Source organism: Echinops telfairi, unplaced genomic scaffold, assembly GCF_000313985.2.
Source record: "Echinops telfairi isolate 266 unplaced genomic scaffold, ASM31398v2 ScPeMD7_7424;HRSCAF=8462, whole genome shotgun sequence".
Lineage (NCBI taxonomy): Eukaryota > Metazoa > Chordata > Mammalia > Afrosoricida > Tenrecidae > Echinops > Echinops telfairi.
The window spans coordinates 89,813,924-89,834,314 of NW_022111324.1; the positions used below are offsets into that span (position 1 = coordinate 89,813,924).

Sequence of the window (20,391 nt, forward strand, 5' to 3'; positions counted from 1 at the left end):
AAAAACATTTATTAAAAAAGCAAAATGTATGTTCATCTCAAATATAACAGTTCAAAATGGTAAAGCAATACAAACAACTTGTATACTAGCAGCATCCCATTGTTCAATCCCCTGCCCTACTTCTCAGTCTATTTGTGGCAAGCCAAGTCTTTTCCAAGCTTGCTGCTAACTACCTTCCTCATCATAGTGCAGATAAAACCATATTTTATAAAATAAACAATTTAAGGTTAAATAAGCTTAAATAGGGGTGTTAAATACAAGACACTTCATCAAAGCTTCTGTACAAAGATAAACAAATTTGACGTTGTACAAGTGACCCAGCTGGCTCACAGAATATATGAAAGTTCTAGTGATTCAGCAAATTTACTCTTTTTGTCAGCAGAGCATTAACTATACAAAAGTGAACTAAGATTTGAAGTGATTCCTCAGTGAGCCATTTACAAGGCATATGTATCTTAAAAAAAAATCAGAATACTGTTAATATTCAGGCACTATTTGTTCCTGCAAATAAATAAGTCTCTAAAGTAACTGCATTCAAACTAGTGTGAAACCATCAGTGCTTTTTGTTTGCCCCCCTCCCCACCCCCGTCCCACCACAGCTTCTCCAACTCCGTACTAAGCGCCTCCTTTATTATTGCTATGATCACGTGGCTGGGGACATACACTACTGTACATACAGAAAAATAGAGCACCTTTAACATTAAAGTATACATCTGATTATTTGTTTTTATGCTTATTTTACAATCCTAAAGCCCAGATTATGGTAAATTGCTTTAACATCTCTAGCAGGTCCCCTGATACACAGGAACTACAACCCGACTATCTTCCCCCTTGAGGTAAGCCCCCGCCAGAGCACCGTTGTAGTAAAACCTAAAGGGAAAAGGTTCACAACAACAAGGTTTACATTCGTCTTGACCCCAGGAGGTACAGTCATCTTCACATCAGCTCTCCTCTCTCCTCTCCCAAGGGGCCACCAAGAAGGACCGCGGCTCCAGATCCTGCTGGTGTCAGTGGTGCCGGCCGGAGTGGAAGGGCAGAGACACCCACGGCTGATGGAACGCATGGTTATAAACACATTTTGTGACTCGGTGGGGACCACAGCTGTTCCCATGCTCGTCTTTTGGTGGGCATGACCCGGTTAGGATTTTTTGTCAATGGTATTGAAAAACCATTCGGTGAATTTCCTCAGCTGGGCGGCTGCTGTTTGGGACTCCTCCTGTAGCCGCATGTTATCGTGTCTCAAATGCTGAACTTGGGCTTGGAGAGCTGCTTTGTCCTGCCTTTCCTGGTGGAGGGAGGAGGACACAGACTGAGTCAGGACTGTAAATGGCATTCTCCCCACCTAAGCCTGGGAACCGGGAGCCCTCTATTCTGAGTTTCTATACTTCTTTATTAACTGCTTGAGGGAGAGGAGGCTTATTTTCTTCAGTGAGGTGATTTGCTTGCTCTTGATTTCTGCCAAGGGGAAAGGAATGGGGTGAACATATCCACAATGTCCCGCTTTTCTTTACATTTGGCTCCTATTGGGTATCGTGATGGTTTTTATATATGAGGGAGATATTTACAGTTAATATCATGCTCTATCAAAAACTGTTCTGAGATGACAAGAAGACGTTAAATTTAACATCCTTTAAAGGATGCCTAAAAATTCCACATGAACTTTTTATTTACCGTGCAAATTAACCAACAGAACTATTAGGTGTGCTTAGAATGAAATACGTGCTTAGGCACTTAGTTCCACCTTGAGCTTTTCAGCGACCCTGTGTCTCTACAACACCTGGAAGTTTGTCCTTATGAAGTGTTGGCGGGATGCCTTTCTCCAGATAGAGACAGGGGACTCACCACCGTCAGGGCATTTTACATGGGATCTGACCAGATGATGAGCCCCGCAGGCATTTTCCTGACACGTAGCCACGCTATGGGGTCTGTCTCCAGTGATCCAGCTCTCCAGAAATCTTTGGCCTATGTGGCACGGTTGCTCCTATTTCTTGGTTCCTCTTCATGCATCCCTAATCAGATATCTGCTTTGTCATTGGCCCAGAAAACTAGTCCCAAAAAGGGAGGCTTGAAACTCCCTGTCCGGACATCAAGACTAACCCTATCTGTCTTGCAGCCAGACTTTCTGTAGCTACTGTTGGCAGTTCCTCTCCAATATTCCCAGGCCTCTCATTCCAATCTGGCCAGACTTCCTTGCTGTGACCCCACTGCCCAACCCTCCACATCCCCAAACCCTTTGACTTCGGCCCATGGTACTTATATCCGGCTGCTAAAATCTTCTCTGTTTTCATCCTCTTCTCAGACTCCCGTACCCATGTTCTAAATTACCATGCTTTCCCAGAAGGCATTGCTTCTCCTATGCAGCCCTCAATGCTGCCTCTTATTCTCCCAGAGCCCCAAGAACATGAGGCTAGAAGCAGGGTAGATAAACGCCTTGTTTTCCATTGCTTGGTCCAGATGACCGCTTCTCTCTAAAACGCCAGCTTCTTTGAAATAGAAGCCCTTACGTGGAAGACCTGCTGGCCACCTTGCATTGTAGTTATTGCTGCAACCCCAGTTCCTGCCATCAGATGCTACCCCATTCATCTCGTCACCCTTCCTGTTTTAACTGCACTTAGAGGCTTCTACTCAACACTCTGGGCATGCACCTTCTCTGTACATCCTCACAACAATTTTGAGACTCACTCAGTGCCCACTCCCATGGCCATATTGTATTCTACCTTTCCCACTAACTGCATGCCACCCTAAAGCTGTTTCAAGCTCTTAGGATGTGTTGATCTGAACTTCTTTTTAAAAACCACTTAAGAACTCACCTCCTCCACTAATCTAATCCACTATTCTGATCTACTGTCACTGACAATCAGCACCGTGCTTTATGGCGACAGGGTGACTAGCCATCTGGCTTGCCTGAGATTTTCTTGGTTCTTGCCCTAAAAGACCTATGCCCATGAAACTTCTCAATATTAGGCAAACGGGGGCAGTTAGTCCCCGACTGTGAAGAAACACACCTAACTCTGTCCGCAGATTGTAATGTGCGTTACATATTTAATGTATCTTCAGCCTCGGTTAGCAATCACACCAAGCACAGGCTACTTTCTACTTGACAAGGTATTTTACACTCACGGACCCCCAAACCTCTCATACGCTTGCCTACCACTTACTCACCATGTCACTGGGAAAGGAAAGAATCAGAAAAGAATTGTCTGTGTGGGCTTGGTAGGAATGCAGTTCTGCACATGCCACTCCACCTCTGGGGACTGTGTACGGACTGTCTCTACCCTAGCTAAGGCACCTTCCCCTTTGCATCCTACATACACCCTGGCTGCCTGTCAGGACCATTTCCACCAGCATCCACACCAGCTCTAATCTCTCCCTCATTAAAAAACAAAACAACTACAGCAAAACTTGTCATTGTCACCACCCCCCCACCCCGCCCACACACACACACAAACACCTCTATCACTCTCCAATTCTCTTTCCTCCTGGGACAGCAAAACAACAACTAAACCAAACAAACTTATTGTCTGATTCTCCTTCTCCTTTTCCTTCTCGAATCTATCCCTCGGGACTCTATTGAGGGTCTGCTGGTGTCACCAACTAGGACCATGCTGTCTGTCCTTTCAGTAGCATTTAATAGAATTGATCTCTTGCCTCCTTTCCAAAGCACTTTCTTCATTTTGCTTTGGACACAGCATACGTTTTAGCTTTCTCCTCTCTCACTGGCTGCGCCTGCTCAAGTGTCCTTTGCTGGACCACGGTCCTCTCCCTGACACATGAACACTCTCCACGGTCAGTCTGTGGGCCTCTGTTTCTGAGGCCTGCAGCCTATCCACTCTGAATCCCTTCCCCTAATGGCCCAAGCCTGCTCTGCCACAGTGCTTTCTATCTGAGGAGATGCCACCCCTGTTCCCTCATTTAGGCCACAGACCTCGACATGTTGTACTCTCGCATCTCACATCCAATCCATCAGCAAGTGTCATGGCCACTTTGCACCATTCCCAATAGCCTTCTTGCCTGACCTCTGGTGAGAGGTTCCTGCCTGGCTTTCTACATCCCTGTTTGCCTCTCCTCTATTGCTGTCTGTTTCCCCCAAATAGTGTGAGTGATCCCTTCTTGATTAGGACACACCACTGGCTTCCAATCCACTTGGAACAAAATCAAAAGTTCTTCCCTAACCTGACAGAACTGCCTGCTCTGTGCCCTGCCGCCTACCTTCTCACTGTCTTCTAGTACCCCCCTCCAGAAACAATGGCCTCTGAATGTACAGTAAGCTCACTTTTGCCTTAGGCCCTTTCACCAGCTCTTCTCCAAGCCTATGACATGGCTGTCACCAGATAAGTGTGTCCTTGGCTCTGTGCTCATGAATAATCGCATACCAGCCTAGTCAGTCAAATGACACTGCTTCAGAAAGATCTTCTCCACCTCTCTCCCTCAGAATCAGACTGTCCTCTTATCCTACGTTAATTTTCTTTGTTGGATTAATCACTATTGGAATTACCTAGTTGTTCATTAGTCAGTTCTACCACAGGGCGGAATTGTCTTATGTTCCCAGTGACTTGAATTCTACAACAGCTTCTCAGTCATTGGTGTTTGTGTTGTTTTCCCCCTCAATCATTAGCTTTTAAAAGAATCAACAGTGAACTCCTACATGAAGCAGAAGCCATTAGAGGCTCCCTCTTCTTTTAACGAACAAACTCAGGGACCTGTTTTGCACTGCATCTGTCTTTTTCTCCTTCCTGGATTCGCTCCTCTTCCCCGCAGCTCCTTTCTCCATCTGTCCCTCCTGTCTTCTGGAGGGTTCTACTCTAGCGATCATATTTTCCTTGGTGCACAGTTCTCTGACAAGCTCCTCTTTCCTCCATTTGTCTGCAACCTATCAGACTCCTCTACAGATGGTCCTCTCCTGGTATATCTCTCTCCATGGTTGCCGCTTACTTTCAACCTCAACAACCAACATGCTTTGTACTATGATCCCTGTTTTTCTGTCCAGCTTTCCTTCTTGCGGCTCTCATTTACGTACTTGAAGCCTCGGCTGGCCTGAATCATGGCTCTGCAATTCCCTAACCCAACGCTCAACAGGAAGGCCCCTGGCCTGGATTGTGGTCTTCTGGCTGACCTTACTCATCGATGGCTGCACTGACGAAACACCAAAAGCTCAACACATGTTTATGCAATGAATGATGTCATTTCTTTTGAGGGCGAACCCACAGGTTGATGTGTGGCGTAGAAGCCCTGGGGATGTTGGGCTGACTCAGCGAGAGCCCAGTAGCTTGGAGAGATCAGGCTCTCTGGCAGTGAACTCGTTTCTAAATACGTGGTGTAATAGCCTGCAGTCTTTCTACTTTCTCTGAAGGCTGGCCATCCAGAAGGCCTGTCTCAGTTATGGTCCTAGTCACGGTGCCACTCTTGTGCATTAAAATGGAATATATTGGACACAGGCCAGGAGAATGAAAATAGATCTCATGCCTTCAAATTTCTACTTATTGTTTGGTTTCATTTGGGGTGATCTCTTATTTTCATCTGTAAGAGTTAAAAGGGAGTGAACGTATGAGAGAATGCATTCTCATATGGACTTCCAATGAAATTGCTTTACCTTCTGAAGGTCAGTCTGCAGTTGTCGGAGAATTAACTCCAGCTGATTGACTTTGCCAGTCAGTGTTGATGGAGATCGCTCCCTAGCAAATAAGGATGTAATTAAAAAGAGTCAATGGAGTTGAAGTCAAGACGTTTCATTCAGGGTTTTAATTTGTTTTCATTCAAAAACTCAACATTATTTCATGTTTAAGAAAACAAATTATATTATACCAGATGGAAAAAGTGTACATATTGTTGCTTTGGTAGAAACTCCCTCCAGGATCTCTATTTATTTAAAAGGGAGATCAGAATCTCTACAGACACAGGGTGGTGAACAAACAAAATACAGACTACTAAAATGAGTTTAGCGACCTGAGATAAGGCAGAGCAGAATGACAGATAGACTCAATTTTCCCCACGTGCTTTCTCCTGGCATGAACCATCATGAAGGGGATCACCAAGGTGACCATGAAAGTTACTGATAACTCCATGCATGTACAAATTGGGTTAGGGGGAGGTTCTATGTTCCATAGGGGATTAACATGTCACAAACATAGGGGAAAGAGGTGGTTCATTTCTCAACATACTTCCACAGAGAGCAGGAGCCAGGGTCAAGGAGTAGGGATCCTGAAGGGATATTTGCCGCAGCCAGAGTAAAATGTGTGGCAACACAGGCAGGTGGCTACTTGGCAGGTGGAGGGCTGAGATCAGCCAGGGTGCACCTGCCTGGTGCCATCACAGTAATAAGCAGATGAAGATGCTAAAGAATCTACCCTTCCCTTCATCAGTGAACTTCTGTCTTCCTGAGTAAGGCACAGCTCCACAACCTATGTCCCAAGAAGGGCCTGCCCGTTGGGTGGAACATTCATGCTGGGCTTCGGACTGTGGTCGGCGAGGCAGAATCAGAGTCAGCCTCGCTTAGCTTCTCCTATGGATTCTGACTGAGGACTGGGGTTAGAACTCATAGGTGGGACTTGACCTCTTGGACTAGTTGGGACATGCTGAGTAATTTTAAGTTGAGAAAACTTGGGGAGAAGGGATTCGGAGGGGGTACAGAGATTCACATACCCAGTGGTATCCAGGAAATCCTTCCCATTGCCTGGGTCTACACATAAGGGGAGCTCCTGAGCCCCTTCCAAGTCCTGCATGTGTTGCATGTCTGTCAAGGTACAGAAGGAGGCCACTCTCTGGTCTGAGAAGGGGACAAAAACACACAGAAAGGGGGTTCAGGAATAGCCCACCACAACACTTATTACTGGAAATGAGTTTTGTAGCTAATTAACCCTCCCTAAATTCAATTATTGCCCTATTCTAAACAAAACAAAACAAAACAAAACCACAACACAGCAAAACAAAACAAACTCCAGCAAGCTGCTGGCAATCGGAAAGCATGAAGATTGGCTGTCCTTTCTGGGTGTACAGCACACACTCATCACGGCCATAAGGATGTCTAGCAGAGCCTACATTGGCTAGAGCCAACTTGCTTTCTTCTTTGCACATCTCCCCAAATGCCCAAGTCACCAGCTGTACATGGCACAGCAGAGCTGAACGGTGATTTGATTAATAGTAACTAGATGAACCTTTCCTCAAGCTCGCCCTGAACTCACAAAAAATTCTGGAGACAGAAAATCAACACAACTCTCCCTCCACATCCCACCCCCCAGGGTTTGGGCAACCATGCAGACGTGCAGACATGAAATAGAGAGGAAAGTTTACGAAGCATCAAGAGCCAGCGATCAGCCCCAGACAGTCACCTAGATAGGGCGTGTGGTGACAGAGCAGCCCACGTTCTTCATCTGAGTCAAGACCTGAAAGAAGATTTAGAATTTTCCTATGAATAGAAATATCTCTCTGTACTTCAGAACATCTGGAACCCCCCTAGCGGTTAAGGACAGACAGGGTGGGCAAACATATCCTCTGAAGAATCATCTTCACGTACTGCCCACTGGCATACCACCCTCAACACACACACACACACACACACACACACACACACACCCCATAAATGTATGCCACACCATTAAGTTTATTTATATGACTTGCCCTAAGATGTCTCATTTCAAGAATGTGAAGATAGTGGTAGTGGGGGAGATTAGATAAGGGCTCTCACTAGAATTCCTTAAAGGAAGATCTGTGGGACACAGTATTTATAACACAGGAACAATGATCAGTATGACTACAATGTCTTATCTTACCACATGCCCATTCTATTCCTGGCACCAGTAACTTAATCGTCAGTGCTTCAAAAGCTAAGTGAGAAAGGGAATCTTGTATTCTTCAGAATTGGTACTGAGTTAGCCTAGGCCTAGAGGTTAAATACATTGACAAAGATAGAATATTTGTGCAGAAATGTTGGGTGTTGTGCAGTAAACAGTTATGTTTGGGGCACAGTGTGGAAGTGAAATTCAGGCATATATCTAATTAATTACCCACTTTTCCCTAATGCCTCCTGGCCCTTTCCTTGGTTTCAGAGCACATGCATGCATTTTCGGCTGGAATCTGAGGGCCACCGCAGGTGAACTAATGATGCCACATTCTTTTTCCTGTGACGTGATTAATGGCGAAGCAAATGCATTGGGTCCGCGTCAGTGGTGCTCTGTTCTTTATCTCACTCTGTCTCCCACTGGCTGCGGGGGAGCCGGCTAATGAGGCTACCTAGTTGTTTGGTTTATGGAGGGCCAGGCACACTTAGCTAATGAAGAAAAATGGTGAGGTGAAGGCTGCCAGCAGCATTTGAAGAAAACTGGGGTTGTAAAGTTCTGGACCCAGTGGTGGAGACACCACCCATGCCCCAATCGAGGTTTAAGGATCCCCTGAAAGTGGTACCGAGAGCTCTCCTCAGGCTCCTCCACCACGAGGCTTTCTAAAGGCAGAGGCTCTCCAACCCACATTTCTGTAAAGCCTAAGACCAGCTTCTCCACACTTCCAGTCGTAAGAGAGGGCGAGCATTTTATCCCTGGCCATTCCGGAGAGACAATTATGCTCCCGGTACTGAACTACTCGGTGATTTAATGAAGGGTAAAGGCATTTCCCGGATTAAGTCCGTACACTGGGTTTCCACATGATGTGACGGACAGAGGACGGGAATGATGGCAAGACAGGTGACTAGCAGCAGCTCTCCTGCGAGTGGCGGGTGGGAAGGTCTGGTTGTGGCAGTCCCCAAGCTAACCTCGGTTCTTAAGAGCTCCAAATACTGGAACAGAGCATACCTGCACCCCCTTTTTAAACCAACAACAGATGCACTTTTCTCCTTCAGTGATTTAACTATTGATGAAAAAGGCACACCAAAAGAAAATGACAGTCCTTCTAGCGTTATCGTGAAAGGGTTCCGTTGACTCATCCTCATTGTATGCATCAGTGATGAGCTGATTACGATTCTCTCTTTCTTGATGTACATGGGGGCTTCACAACTTTGTGGAAAAATTCCATTACATTTTAATTACACTTTTCCACAAACTTTTTGAAGCCCCATCATACTTGGTCAAGTCTAAGTATCTGGATGAAAACATCTCAACCTGCTTCACCTACTTTGTCCTTCATTGACAAAATACACACAGAGTTGAGAGAAAAAGAAATTGCTACTGGCAGCCATTCAGACATTCGCTGGGGGGAGAAACAAAGTCCTACTGGTCAGGAGGCAAGAAGCCAAAAACAGGTCTGCCAGCAATGTAGTTTCACAAGGAGGATTTGACGTTGGATCTGAAAAGATGGGATGAGAGTGGGGAGTCAAGGGGATTTGAGATGGAAACGCAAAACTACTTGGTGAAGTAGAGACACTAAAACTACTTTATGAACTAGGTCATCTTTGTGACAGTTTCTGGTTAGTGGAAGCTTTATTCCTCCACAGCTTATTTCTGCGATGATAAATACTCAGTAATAACATTGAGCCAAATGGGCCAAAGAAACTGCAAGAGAGATGTGGGAGCATAAACTTCACTGAACAGCTAATACAGTGGAAAGTTATAATTATTGAAATTCCACACATGTTGCATATATCTGTATCTGTATCTATATCTATTTCCCTCCTTCTCACATAAAGAGTTATTTTCTCAGAAACTCACAGGGGCAGTTCTACCCTGTCCTGTAGGGAGGGCTGGGCATCAACTGGATGGCAGCAAGCTTGGTTTGAGTTTATTCTGTGCCTGTGCAAGCTAGCCTGGATAAGGTGGGGCATGAAGCATGATTTATTCATTAAACATGTCACTGGCTTAAATAATCATAAAACCAAAAATATCTTATCTCAATGTTAGTTTCTTATTTGTATCAAAAGCGTGATAATGTATTTAGGGCTAAAGAAAAGATGAAAATCAATATACTAATCCTTGTCAATCTAGAACTGAGACCTGAGAAGGTAAAACATGCAAGCAATGCTCATTAACACTCTAGGCCAGAGAACTGTAACTTTGGGTCTGGATGAAATGCGTGCTCTATCAATTAGTCATGTCTGCTGAGGGTGTGGAGTAGTGAAACAACACATGCCTCAAATATGCATATTTTCCATCAGGATCCACACGCTTGATAAGGATTAAAATAAACCCATTTTTACAAACAAAGCTGTGTTCCAGACAGAAAGATGGTGCTTTGCAGTCCCATGTAGGAAAAGAAAGGTTCTGATTCTGACAACCACGCTTATTGGAGTGCAAAAAGCAAGCTTAAGTAAAAGGGAAGATACAAGTAACAAGGCTACACTGCACTTTCAACACAAAACACCTTCATTTGGAGTAGGCCTTCTGCAGACCATGACCTGTAGAAATCTGACCACCCTCGACCTAACGAAGAGGGAAAAGCCTTGCCACTATTTTCTACCTGAGACACAACTGTTGTCTTGAAACAGTTTTTGATTGCTTAACTTTAAGATAATGTAAATTTACCTACTGAAGTACATTTGGCTTTACCTTTTTAACCCATGCAGCAGTCACTTTCATTTCTTCTTCCTTTTTAAAGGAATTTTCAAACATGCATGATCACCCAGGATGTTGCATTCGTTTGAGTTTTGTTTATGTTTGTGTCCGTGAACAGACACACATTCATGCTGCTCAAGTATCCGTACTTTGATATTTGTTACTATCAGTGACAACCACCAGGTGAACATTAAATTGTACTTTTAGAATTGAAAAAGTTAGAAAACCATGGTCTCCTTAAAAATATGTATGCTTAATTTGCTGCTTAAGAAACCATGCATATAAGAATGAAAATATAATCTTTGGGGGAGGGATTACTTCCTTTCTGCAGTGGGGCCTGATGACTGGGCTGTTTACTCACATCCATTCATTCACAAACACTCACACTCCATGCTCAGTCTGTCCTGCTGCCATCATCTAGAGCGGGGGTTCTCAACCTGTGGGTCGTGACCCCTTTGGGGGTCAAACAACCCTTTCACAAGAGTCGCCTGATACATAACAGTAGCAAAATGACAGTGATGAAGTAGCAACGAAAATAATGTTATGGTTGGGGGGGTCATCAGCACATGAGAAACTATGAAAGGGGTGCGGCACTAGGAAGGTTGAGAACCACTGTTCTAGAGGAAGACACCCTAGGTCTGTCCGTCTATGTCCTTTATGCCGTGGAGGATGCTCAAGTCAGCTTCTGATGATCAATTTCTTTATCTAAACACCAGCATCCTGTTGTTCAACATTCAAGAAGGCATCAAGTATCTATTTCTGATATTCTGATAAATGGGAATTACTTTAAATCCTACAATTCTTAAATATCCGCTTTTCTTCCTCTGCTTTACTGGTGAGCTTGCCAGTTGGGTTTGTTCATTTTACCCGTTTCTGGGGGAATATAATCTAGTAGCTGTAGCATTAGTTACCCGCCAACCTAATGGCAAGGATGATAAAATGATGCTTTAGGCTGACTGTGCATATGACGGCATGAAAGGTACAGTCTGAAACATAACTCTGCCCATTTTCCAAACGGTGCCCTGTTGGCCTCTCACTGACTTACCTGTTACAGCTTAGGGGCCTTCAGGAGTCATGGAATCCACTGAGGCGGGAGACACCACAATGGACTTAAGTTCTTTCCAGCAGACCTACTATGCAGGGTTATCAAGGTTTCTGACAGTTTAGGTTTTTTTTCCCCCTCCCAGTAGAGTTGGGCTAGTAATGATTTTTATTTATTTATTTATTAATTAATGATTAATGCAGCTACACAGTTCTCCTTTACCGGAAGCTTTTTAAGTCTTTAGAATAATTCCTCTGACCAAACTCAATAATTAGATTTCTGGTAAAAGAAAGGGTACACTTTTCTGGCACTGGCTACATAGTGTCATATAGCTTAAAAAAAAAAAAGATGAATCACTTTATTATCTTTATAAAGAAATCAGCTGTGAATATTCATCACAGTTTTTGCAGTCAACAGGTGTGCATTGGTGGCTCATTACCACTTAAATTCACATGTGTGTTTGAATATTTTTCAAAAACTTATTTATTGTGTATTTTAAATTTTGTGATGTATTCCATATGCCTCGACCATTTATATACCAGGGACTTGGTATCTTTGCTATATGGTACTTTATATATGGTAGCTAATATGGTTTTTCCTACCACATTTATTAAGATTTTTTCTTTATATTTACCTTTACATATTAATGTTCTTTTTCACTTTCAGAAATGCTTAAATACTTTTAATCAAGCCACATTGTATTTTGTATCATCCATCATTCTGTAATAAAAGCATTAATTTGCTTACAAATTGTTAGTAGTAATAATTTCTTGTTTACTTTTTCTAGACTAGACTTTTCTAATTTCTAAATCCAAGTGGATGACATGAATTCCTTCCTTACCTCTTAACAATTGTGATTTCTGTATGTATTCCTTAATTCTTTCAGCATGATTCATTTCTGTTTTCATATTATAATAATAACTATTATTATTCATTTTATACCTACTTGTCAATTTTTAGTATGATTTATAACAACGTTTTTGTTAAAGATTGTTCAGCTATTTTCTAAATAGAATTCAAAAACATATCCTTTTAGAATTTGTTTATTGGACCTGTGCTACAAATTACAGATTTGTACACATTAACTCAATAAGCAATGGGATCTTTACTATACTTATTTCTTTCCACTCATTCTCAATCTCACATATATTAAGACTTTTCAATGATTAAGTGTTTTCTAAATTTCTTTCATCATAATTATAATGATCCCCAAATAACGTGTATTTCAATATTTCTGATCTTTACACAAGAAAACAAAATGGACTGCCATCAATTTCTATCTTATTCATCAAATTAATTCCTATATATCTACAGGGCACTTCTTAAATTATTATCTTATATATTTGTTGGTATTAATCCCCTTTTGAATTTCTAATTTTGTTTATATGTACATTTAGAAAATTAAATTTGCTACTGTTTTATGAACACTCATAAAACGATTCTTCATTTTATTTAAATATGACAATAAACTTTCCCCTGTCAGTTGTTATTTAAATTTTGATTTCTTTCTTTTCTCTTGAGTTGTTCTTTTATAATGTCTGTGGAATCTTTTTTAAATACCCACCTACTACCATTGAATAGATTTTGCCTCGTGGAGATGCTATAGGACTGAGTAGAAAGCCTCTCTGTGGTTTCTGATACTGTAGATCATAATGGGAACAGATGGGCTTGCATCTTCTTTTTCTGTGAAGTGGCTGGTGGGTTTGAATTGCTGACCTTGAAGTTGGCAGTCCCAAATGTAAACTCATTGCAACACTAGCACTCTTCTTTTAGAGTACAGCTATGTGAATCCATTCTTCATGTTGTTTTCATTCTTTGCAATTTAATAACTGTTTTGAAACGATATTTTTAAAAACAGAACCATTTTGAACAATGTCTAAACATCTTACAGGTCGCCTCTTTTCCATCACCAATCGTTTAAAGAAAAAAGGTGCTCTTTGTGCTTCCTTATTCTTCACAGTCCAACACATATTAGTGTGGCCCTGACAGTTACAATTAGGAGCCCTAGTGGGTTACAGGTTGGGCTGCAAGTCAACAGTCTGAATGGCCAGAAGCTCCCTGGGAGAAAGATGAGGCTGCTATTTCCTGTAAAGAGTGTCAATCTCAAAAACCTACAGGGGACGTTTGGCTCTGTCCTGTAGGGTGACTCTGAGTTGGAATAGACTGGAGGGCAGTAAGAGTGGACAGTTATGCTTCTGAATGTTACAAGGGTCATGGGATCTCAATTCAGTAGTAGGTAGATAAATTCCATTTCTTTAAAGCTAAGTTTCAAATGGGCTAATTACTTACATCAAAATAAGGGAAGTGAACTCAACACACCTTAAAGTGTTTTATTAGTTTATGCCAATTAAGTGAACAATCACATAAGGATATTTTGGGCCATCTTTTCTTCATAATATTTATGATACTCTAGTTCAGAAATGACTTCAGTAACTGATGCAGAAAGTTATAAGCAGGCCAACAGAGTTATAGAGGTGTACACATTTCTCTCTAAAGTACTAAAGTTTTGAACATGCTGTTTTCTGTCTTGTTGACTCATGTCAGAGTGAAGCGGGTCAGGGTAATCTGATCCACAGTGACTGATAGAGACGGACGCCTGGGGTTGCAGATTCTCAACTGAATTTCTATAAACCCTTGTTTCAACCTGACCGAGTAACATTAAATATGACTGAGAGTCTTAAAAAACAAAACAAAGCAAAACAAAATACTAACTCTTTTCAAATCTTCCCACTCCTCCAAGAGTGGGGTTTGGTTACTCTAGAAAGCTCAGATAACTAAACCACATACTATTCTTTCTCTTTCATTTTGGTAGGGCTAGCTGGAATTTCTCTTTCATGTATCTTTCTACTTTGTTTGAATGTATCAAGAGCAGTTTACACTTTCGTTTAGAAGGACTCCCTGTATTTAATCCAAAGTTCCAGATTTATGTCAAACCAGGCAGCTTCCATCTCCTTAAGGCCTTTTTGCTTCACAGCTGACTTCTGACTTGAAAGGACAGATGTAATTTGGGCCCAGAGGTCTCAAACATCACAGCTGTGAGGATGACACAGGGCTAGGCATTCTGGGTTTCATTCTGCTCACACAGGGTTGCTATGAATCACAACTGATTCCGTGGCACTTAACAATAACTATCCCCAACACCGCTATTTTCCAGACAAGGACAGAGGTGTCCAAAGTGGAAAAATTACTTCTTCAGTGCTACAATTGGTACCTGAGCTCAGATTTAGGCTTTTATGACTCTTTGCCTAGTGGTCCTTTGACTAAATGACATTGCCTCTTGAAGGCAGGCAGGGAGAACCTTTTTTTTTCTGCCCAGGGCCTTTGGATATTTATAACATTAGGCCATACCAAGTTATCAACTTGAGGCAGCCCAATATGTAACCAATATGCTACCAGGGTTCCAGTTGGAAACCACCAGCCACTCCAGGGGAGAAAGATAAGGCTTTCTCCTCCCATAAGAACTTAAATTCTCGGGAACCAGAGGGCCAGTTCTACGCTGTCTGATAGGGTAGCTAAGAGTCAGAAATGGCTCCCTGGCAGTGAGTTATTTTGGTTTGTTTGTTTTATATGGCCTGTGGGCTGGACGTTCCCCTGTTGAATGGCATACCCTTCGTCACAGCTCATGCCTTTTCCTGCTTGTTTTTATCATTACAGATGGACAAAGCATCCCATCGAAACTTTATTCCATGGGCAATGTAGAAACATGCTACACGGTAAGTAATGAATGGCCTGTGTTGGGCTGGTCAGTCTTTACCTTCAAATGCCCGTGCAGCATCCACCAGGTGGGACCAATCCAACCCTGTAGCTGTGTCAGGGAGGGGCATCAGGCCAGGGTCTGTGCACTTGGACTTATCCGATAGGGACCCATCAGAGAACCAGCACTCATCTAAGCAGAAACAAAACCAGAGCGCCAGTCAGAACACAAACACTATGCGTCATTGCAGTCTCCCTCATGAAGGAGCTGAGGGAGCATCATTTAAAACACTTCCTGTCCTCAGCTAAGAGACCCTGAGCTGCAATTATCAAAATGGTTGAAAAATTGAAGTATTTTTTAAAAAATAGCACACTATAGATTCACCTGTAGACCAATCAATGAGTAAAGCACAGGGGTCAAGGGAGAGTAAATTTGAGACTATATAGAATCATGGTTTCACAGAAAGTTTTCTTCTAGAACAACTTTTTGTTTTAAATACATCCAACATCTGGCTACTTGCAAGATGAATTCTTGCTTTCCTCAGAAAGTTATTTCCCTTTCTTTTAAGTCAGCATTGCTGGCTTCTATTGTAAAAATATTTGAAGCGATTTCTTTCTATCCTAATGATTTGAAAAAAAATCTAATGTGAACTCCAAAATTTCAATATGAAAAAACCCCATAATAATATCAACTTATAAATGCACTTAGATTAATTTCATTTTCATTATAAAGCAGTAACAAACAAGAGAATAATATTTTATATGCTGTGCCCAAAAATGGCAGTTGGAATACTTTGTGACTCATAGCTGGTTCTTTAACTGCTCCTGAAAAGATTTATAGTCTCAGAAACTGTGCAGAGTAGCTATGAGTCTGACTCAGAAAGAGGACCACAGGGTTAGAGGTTTTATAATTGGTTAAACCAGGAACCTTTCATCTATTCTGCCTTTAATATATGGCTATATAAATAGATCTTTAAATTTCCTTTTCTCTTTAAATTCTCACCGCAATCTTTTGAATGTGCTCATCATTAAAAGTAGTTGTTGTTAAGTATTCATTTTGCATTTGGGCACTCGCTCATTTACAAAAGGCTTCTACTGACTTGCTTTTACCTTGCATTTTCTGCATCTGTTCAAATGCTGCATACCGCTGCCTGTGAACACATCTGACTAATTAGACCAATCAAAATAATGACCACCTGGCTATCTGAGCCTACAATCAAGTTCAATAAGGACACAATTAATCAAATGCACCTGTAATTTTTCTACCAAATGGTTTGGGATAATATGAAATATTGGCATCTGGACTGGGATGGAGATTTCAAGCTTGGCCTTGCTAAGGACTAACATTCTCCCACTGTTTGATACCTTTCACATGTAGCTCTTAGCAGATTTCTAATAGCTAAAACTAAACCAATCAACCCAATCCAGCTTTAACATTAACCGTGTTTATAAGTGTCATTTAACTCCAACTTATTCCACTAGCCTCTATCTTGAAAGGAGTGTCAGTAATAAATATCACATTAGTAGTACCTACTCAGCTCAAATCTCTGCACTCTTCTTCTTCCCTATATTTTTGGACTGAAATAACTGTTTCTGTCCCAAGCAGCTTATTGTCAGTATGGTAGATTTTGTCCTTGCCAAGGAGTCTATGGGGTGGGAGGAGCCTTCCTGGAGAGGGCCTGTGAGTGAGAGATAGCAGAGTCTCTGTCTTCTTTCCCCACATGGCGTATGGAAGTACAGCACATACAGAGAGCCCAGCTTCTTTGTGTGTCTAACAGGGGCTAGGAATAAACCTACCCGATCTTTGACTAGCCATTTCAAATTCCAACCTGGAGCCAAAAAATCACAAGCCGATTGATCAATAATAGAATAACTCTACAAGACTGAAAACAGGAAAACATAGACATGAATTTATAAACAATGACAACTACAAAGCAAACAAAAAAAGGGTGGGTGGTGGTGGTGGTATGGGGTGGATAAATGACAGAACTTCCAAAGGAAGTCAAGAAAATATCAGCATAAAATGGACTATGATAAACTTGGAAAAATAATCACAAATTACATGGTAATCTGAAAATAAATGAATAAACCTCCTTAACAAAACAAAAATAAATTTACAGAGATCAAGTAAACATGAAAACAACAGAGGATATCTAAACAATGTATATGGAATAAAGAACCCATCAGTACCAAACAAACAAACAAATGAAACAAAAGCCCACAGCAAAATCACCAACGAAAACCAAACCCAACTCACTGTCAGTGAGTTGATGCTGACTCAGTGACCAGAGTAGAACTGTGCCTGTGAGTCCCCAGGGCTGTAACTCTGGATGGGAGTCAGAAGCCTGTCTTTCTCTCGTGGAGCAGCTGGTGGGGTCAAACTGGGGAACTTGCGGGTTAGCAGCTGGACAAGTAACCGCCACACCACCAGTGCTCCTAAACATCACAGTAGCAACAGTCAATTCACAACTAGTGGTCACCACACTGAATGCAAATGGATTAAGCATACAAATCAAGTGACAGAGAGCAGTAGAATGGATAAGAAGACAGGGTCTACAGAGATGCTGTCTACAAGAGATAGTTTAGACACAGACATTAAAATAGCTTAAAAATCAAAGGGTGGAAAAGTCTATCAGGCAAATGGCAACCAAACAAGAATGAGTAGTAGTAATATTAATATCTTATAAAACAGACTTTAAGACAATAATAGCCAAAGGGATCAGGAAATTAATAGTGATAAAAGGATCCTCAACAAGAGGATGTAAGTATAAAACATATTTATACACCCACTGAGAAAGCCTTAAAGGCCTAAATTAAATTTTGACAGGTTTAAAAAGAGAAAAAATAACTTCACAAGATACTTTAATATACAAACATAAGAGACTTTAAAACATCACTTTCAGCGAAGGACAGAACAAGAAGATAAAAAACAAAGATATAAAGATACATAAAACAATCAATCAACTTTCTAGTCTTGTTGATTCTATTGCTTTTCTGCTCTAATTTTTATTATTAATTTTTCTTCTGGTGACTATTTGCTATTTTTGCTGCTTTTTTAAATTGTTGGAGATGTGTACTCAGATGTTTTGGGCTCCTTTTTAAATGTACATGTATTGCTATAATTTGTCCTATAAATACTGTTTGTGTTGTATTTATGTTTTTGTGTTTTCATTCTTATTTCAAGGATTTTTTCCTCTACTACCTAATAATTTTTAAGCAGAGTTTTAATACTAAGTTTCCATGTATTTGATTTTTTCCCCTTAATATTTCATCTTGCTTGGATTCACAATCCATGCTCACGGAATCAGCAGTCAAGAAATAAAACAATGTATTGTCGTAGACAAATTCTGTTCCAGAAGACTTTAAAATACTGACGAGAAAGGATGTCACTATGAAAATTGCCTCAAGCCATAGTATTTTCAATCACTTCATATACATGTAAAAATTGGACAATGAATAAGGAAGACCAAAGAAGAATTGATGTGTTTGAATTATAGTGCTAGCAAATAATATTGAAAGTACCATGGGCTGCCAGAAGAACAAATCTGTCTTGGAAGAAGTACAGCCAGAATGCTCTGGGGAAGCCAGCCAGGTGAGACTTTTCTCAAGTAGTTTGGACAATAAATATGACAAAGATCTTGGGAAAGTCAAAGGGCAGTGAACAGGACATGACATGGATTGACACAGTGGTTGCAGCAATCGGCTCAGACCCAGCAATGATTGTGAGCTTGGCACAGGACCGCGCTGTGTCTTGTTCTGGTGTGCACAGAGTCACTGTGAGTGAGAACCAACTTGATGGCCCCTACCTAACAACACAAAAACTGTGTCCTACTAACTTTGAAAGCTTGGAACAAATGGGCAAATTTCTAGAAACACTCTACCTAGTCAAATGAACACATTCCAAAGTAGAATATTTGAACAGACCTTTTCCAAAAGAAGGCATGAACAAGTCATTAAAAACAACAATAAGAACAGCCCCTCAAAAAAGTCCTGGCCCAGACAACTCACTGATGAATTCTAGTCAATATTCAGAGAGGAGCTGGCATCAGCTCTGCTCAAAATATTCCGGGACATAGAAAAAGATGAAAAATTCCTAATCGCATGCTAGGAAGCAAGCATAATCCTGATGCCCAACAGAACTCAACACCATTTCAAAAAGTAACATGACCAAGTAGGAGTCACACTAAATTTATATATAGTTCAGCATTTGAAAAACAATAAAGCTAACCCACCACATTAATAAAACACATATCAATTGAGGCAGAAAGGCATGTGACAAAAACCTAATACCCGTTCTTGATTAAAAACACTCGGTACAACAAGAAAAAGAAATTCCTCCACATGATTAACGACATACAGAGAAACTCAATATCCAACATTATTCTTAATAGAGACTCAAAGCACTCCCTTTGCAAATGGGAACCAAGTAAGAATTCCCTTTATCACGATTCCTATTCAATGATATATTGGAAATGCTACTCTGAGAAATAAGGCAAGAAAGGGAAGTCAAAGGCATCCAAATGTTCAAAGAAGGAAAAAAACTATATTTGCAGATGATAGATGTTCTAGATAAATAATCTGAAGACACTTTAAAAGAAAACTACTGAACTAATAAAAGTATTTAGCAAAATGGCAAAGCACAAGATCAACATACTAAAATTGGGCAGATTCCTAGTCTACACTAACAAAGATCTCAAAAGACCACTTAAATGGAAGAATATACCATGCTCATGGATAGGCACACTTAATATTGCGAAAATGTTAATATTACCCCAAATGCTCTATAGATAATGTTATTTTAATCCACAAATCTATCACAATTATGTAAAAAGCTGTAGAAATTAATCACAAATTACTTCTTTTGTTTTCCCATACTTTATTTTTTTAATTGCATTTTACAATCATATAATTTGCAAATTTGTGCCAATAATATATCTACTGTTATTCTTTCTAATGCTTAATTCTTTGCTGAAAGTACCACTCACATATACAGAAGTTCAACAATTTTATGTGGTTTTGAATAGCTGTTAGAAAGACAAACAATTTTGTAATTATTTACAACTTAAGCCTTAATTAAATAGAGTTCAAATTGTTGCTATCTCGTCAGGCTGACTTTTAGAAGCATCTGACTTTAGCAATCCTCTATAAAATGTGAAAAGTGTTAAATGTTTTTTAATTGATATT

The 20,391-nt window shown here is 40.9% G+C and overlaps 1 protein-coding gene across 6 annotated transcripts in view; it reads right to left on the reverse strand.

The window, feature by feature from the left end:
• Window positions 1–593: 593 nt before the first annotated feature.
• Window positions 594–20,391, reverse strand: part of SIPA1L2 (signal induced proliferation associated 1 like 2) — a 214,692-nt gene continuing 194,894 nt past the window's right edge. For 2 of the 6 annotated variants that reach the window (XM_004712174.2, XM_045297901.1), the window contains exons 18-22: window positions 15,269–15,400; window positions 7,326–7,379; window positions 6,640–6,763; window positions 5,591–5,672; window positions 594–1,285 (exon numbers count right to left, since the gene is read on the reverse strand). In XM_004712174.2, coding sequence (XP_004712231.1) covers window positions 1,139–1,285; window positions 5,591–5,672; window positions 6,640–6,763; window positions 7,326–7,379; window positions 15,269–15,400 — 539 coding nt within the window. In that variant the 3' untranslated portion in view covers window positions 594–1,138. The remainder of the gene's footprint in view (window positions 1,286–5,590; window positions 5,673–6,639; window positions 6,764–7,325; window positions 7,380–15,268; window positions 15,401–20,391) is intronic. The other 4 variants (XM_045297903.1, XM_045297902.1, XM_045297904.1 and 1 more) reach the window with 3 other exon arrangements.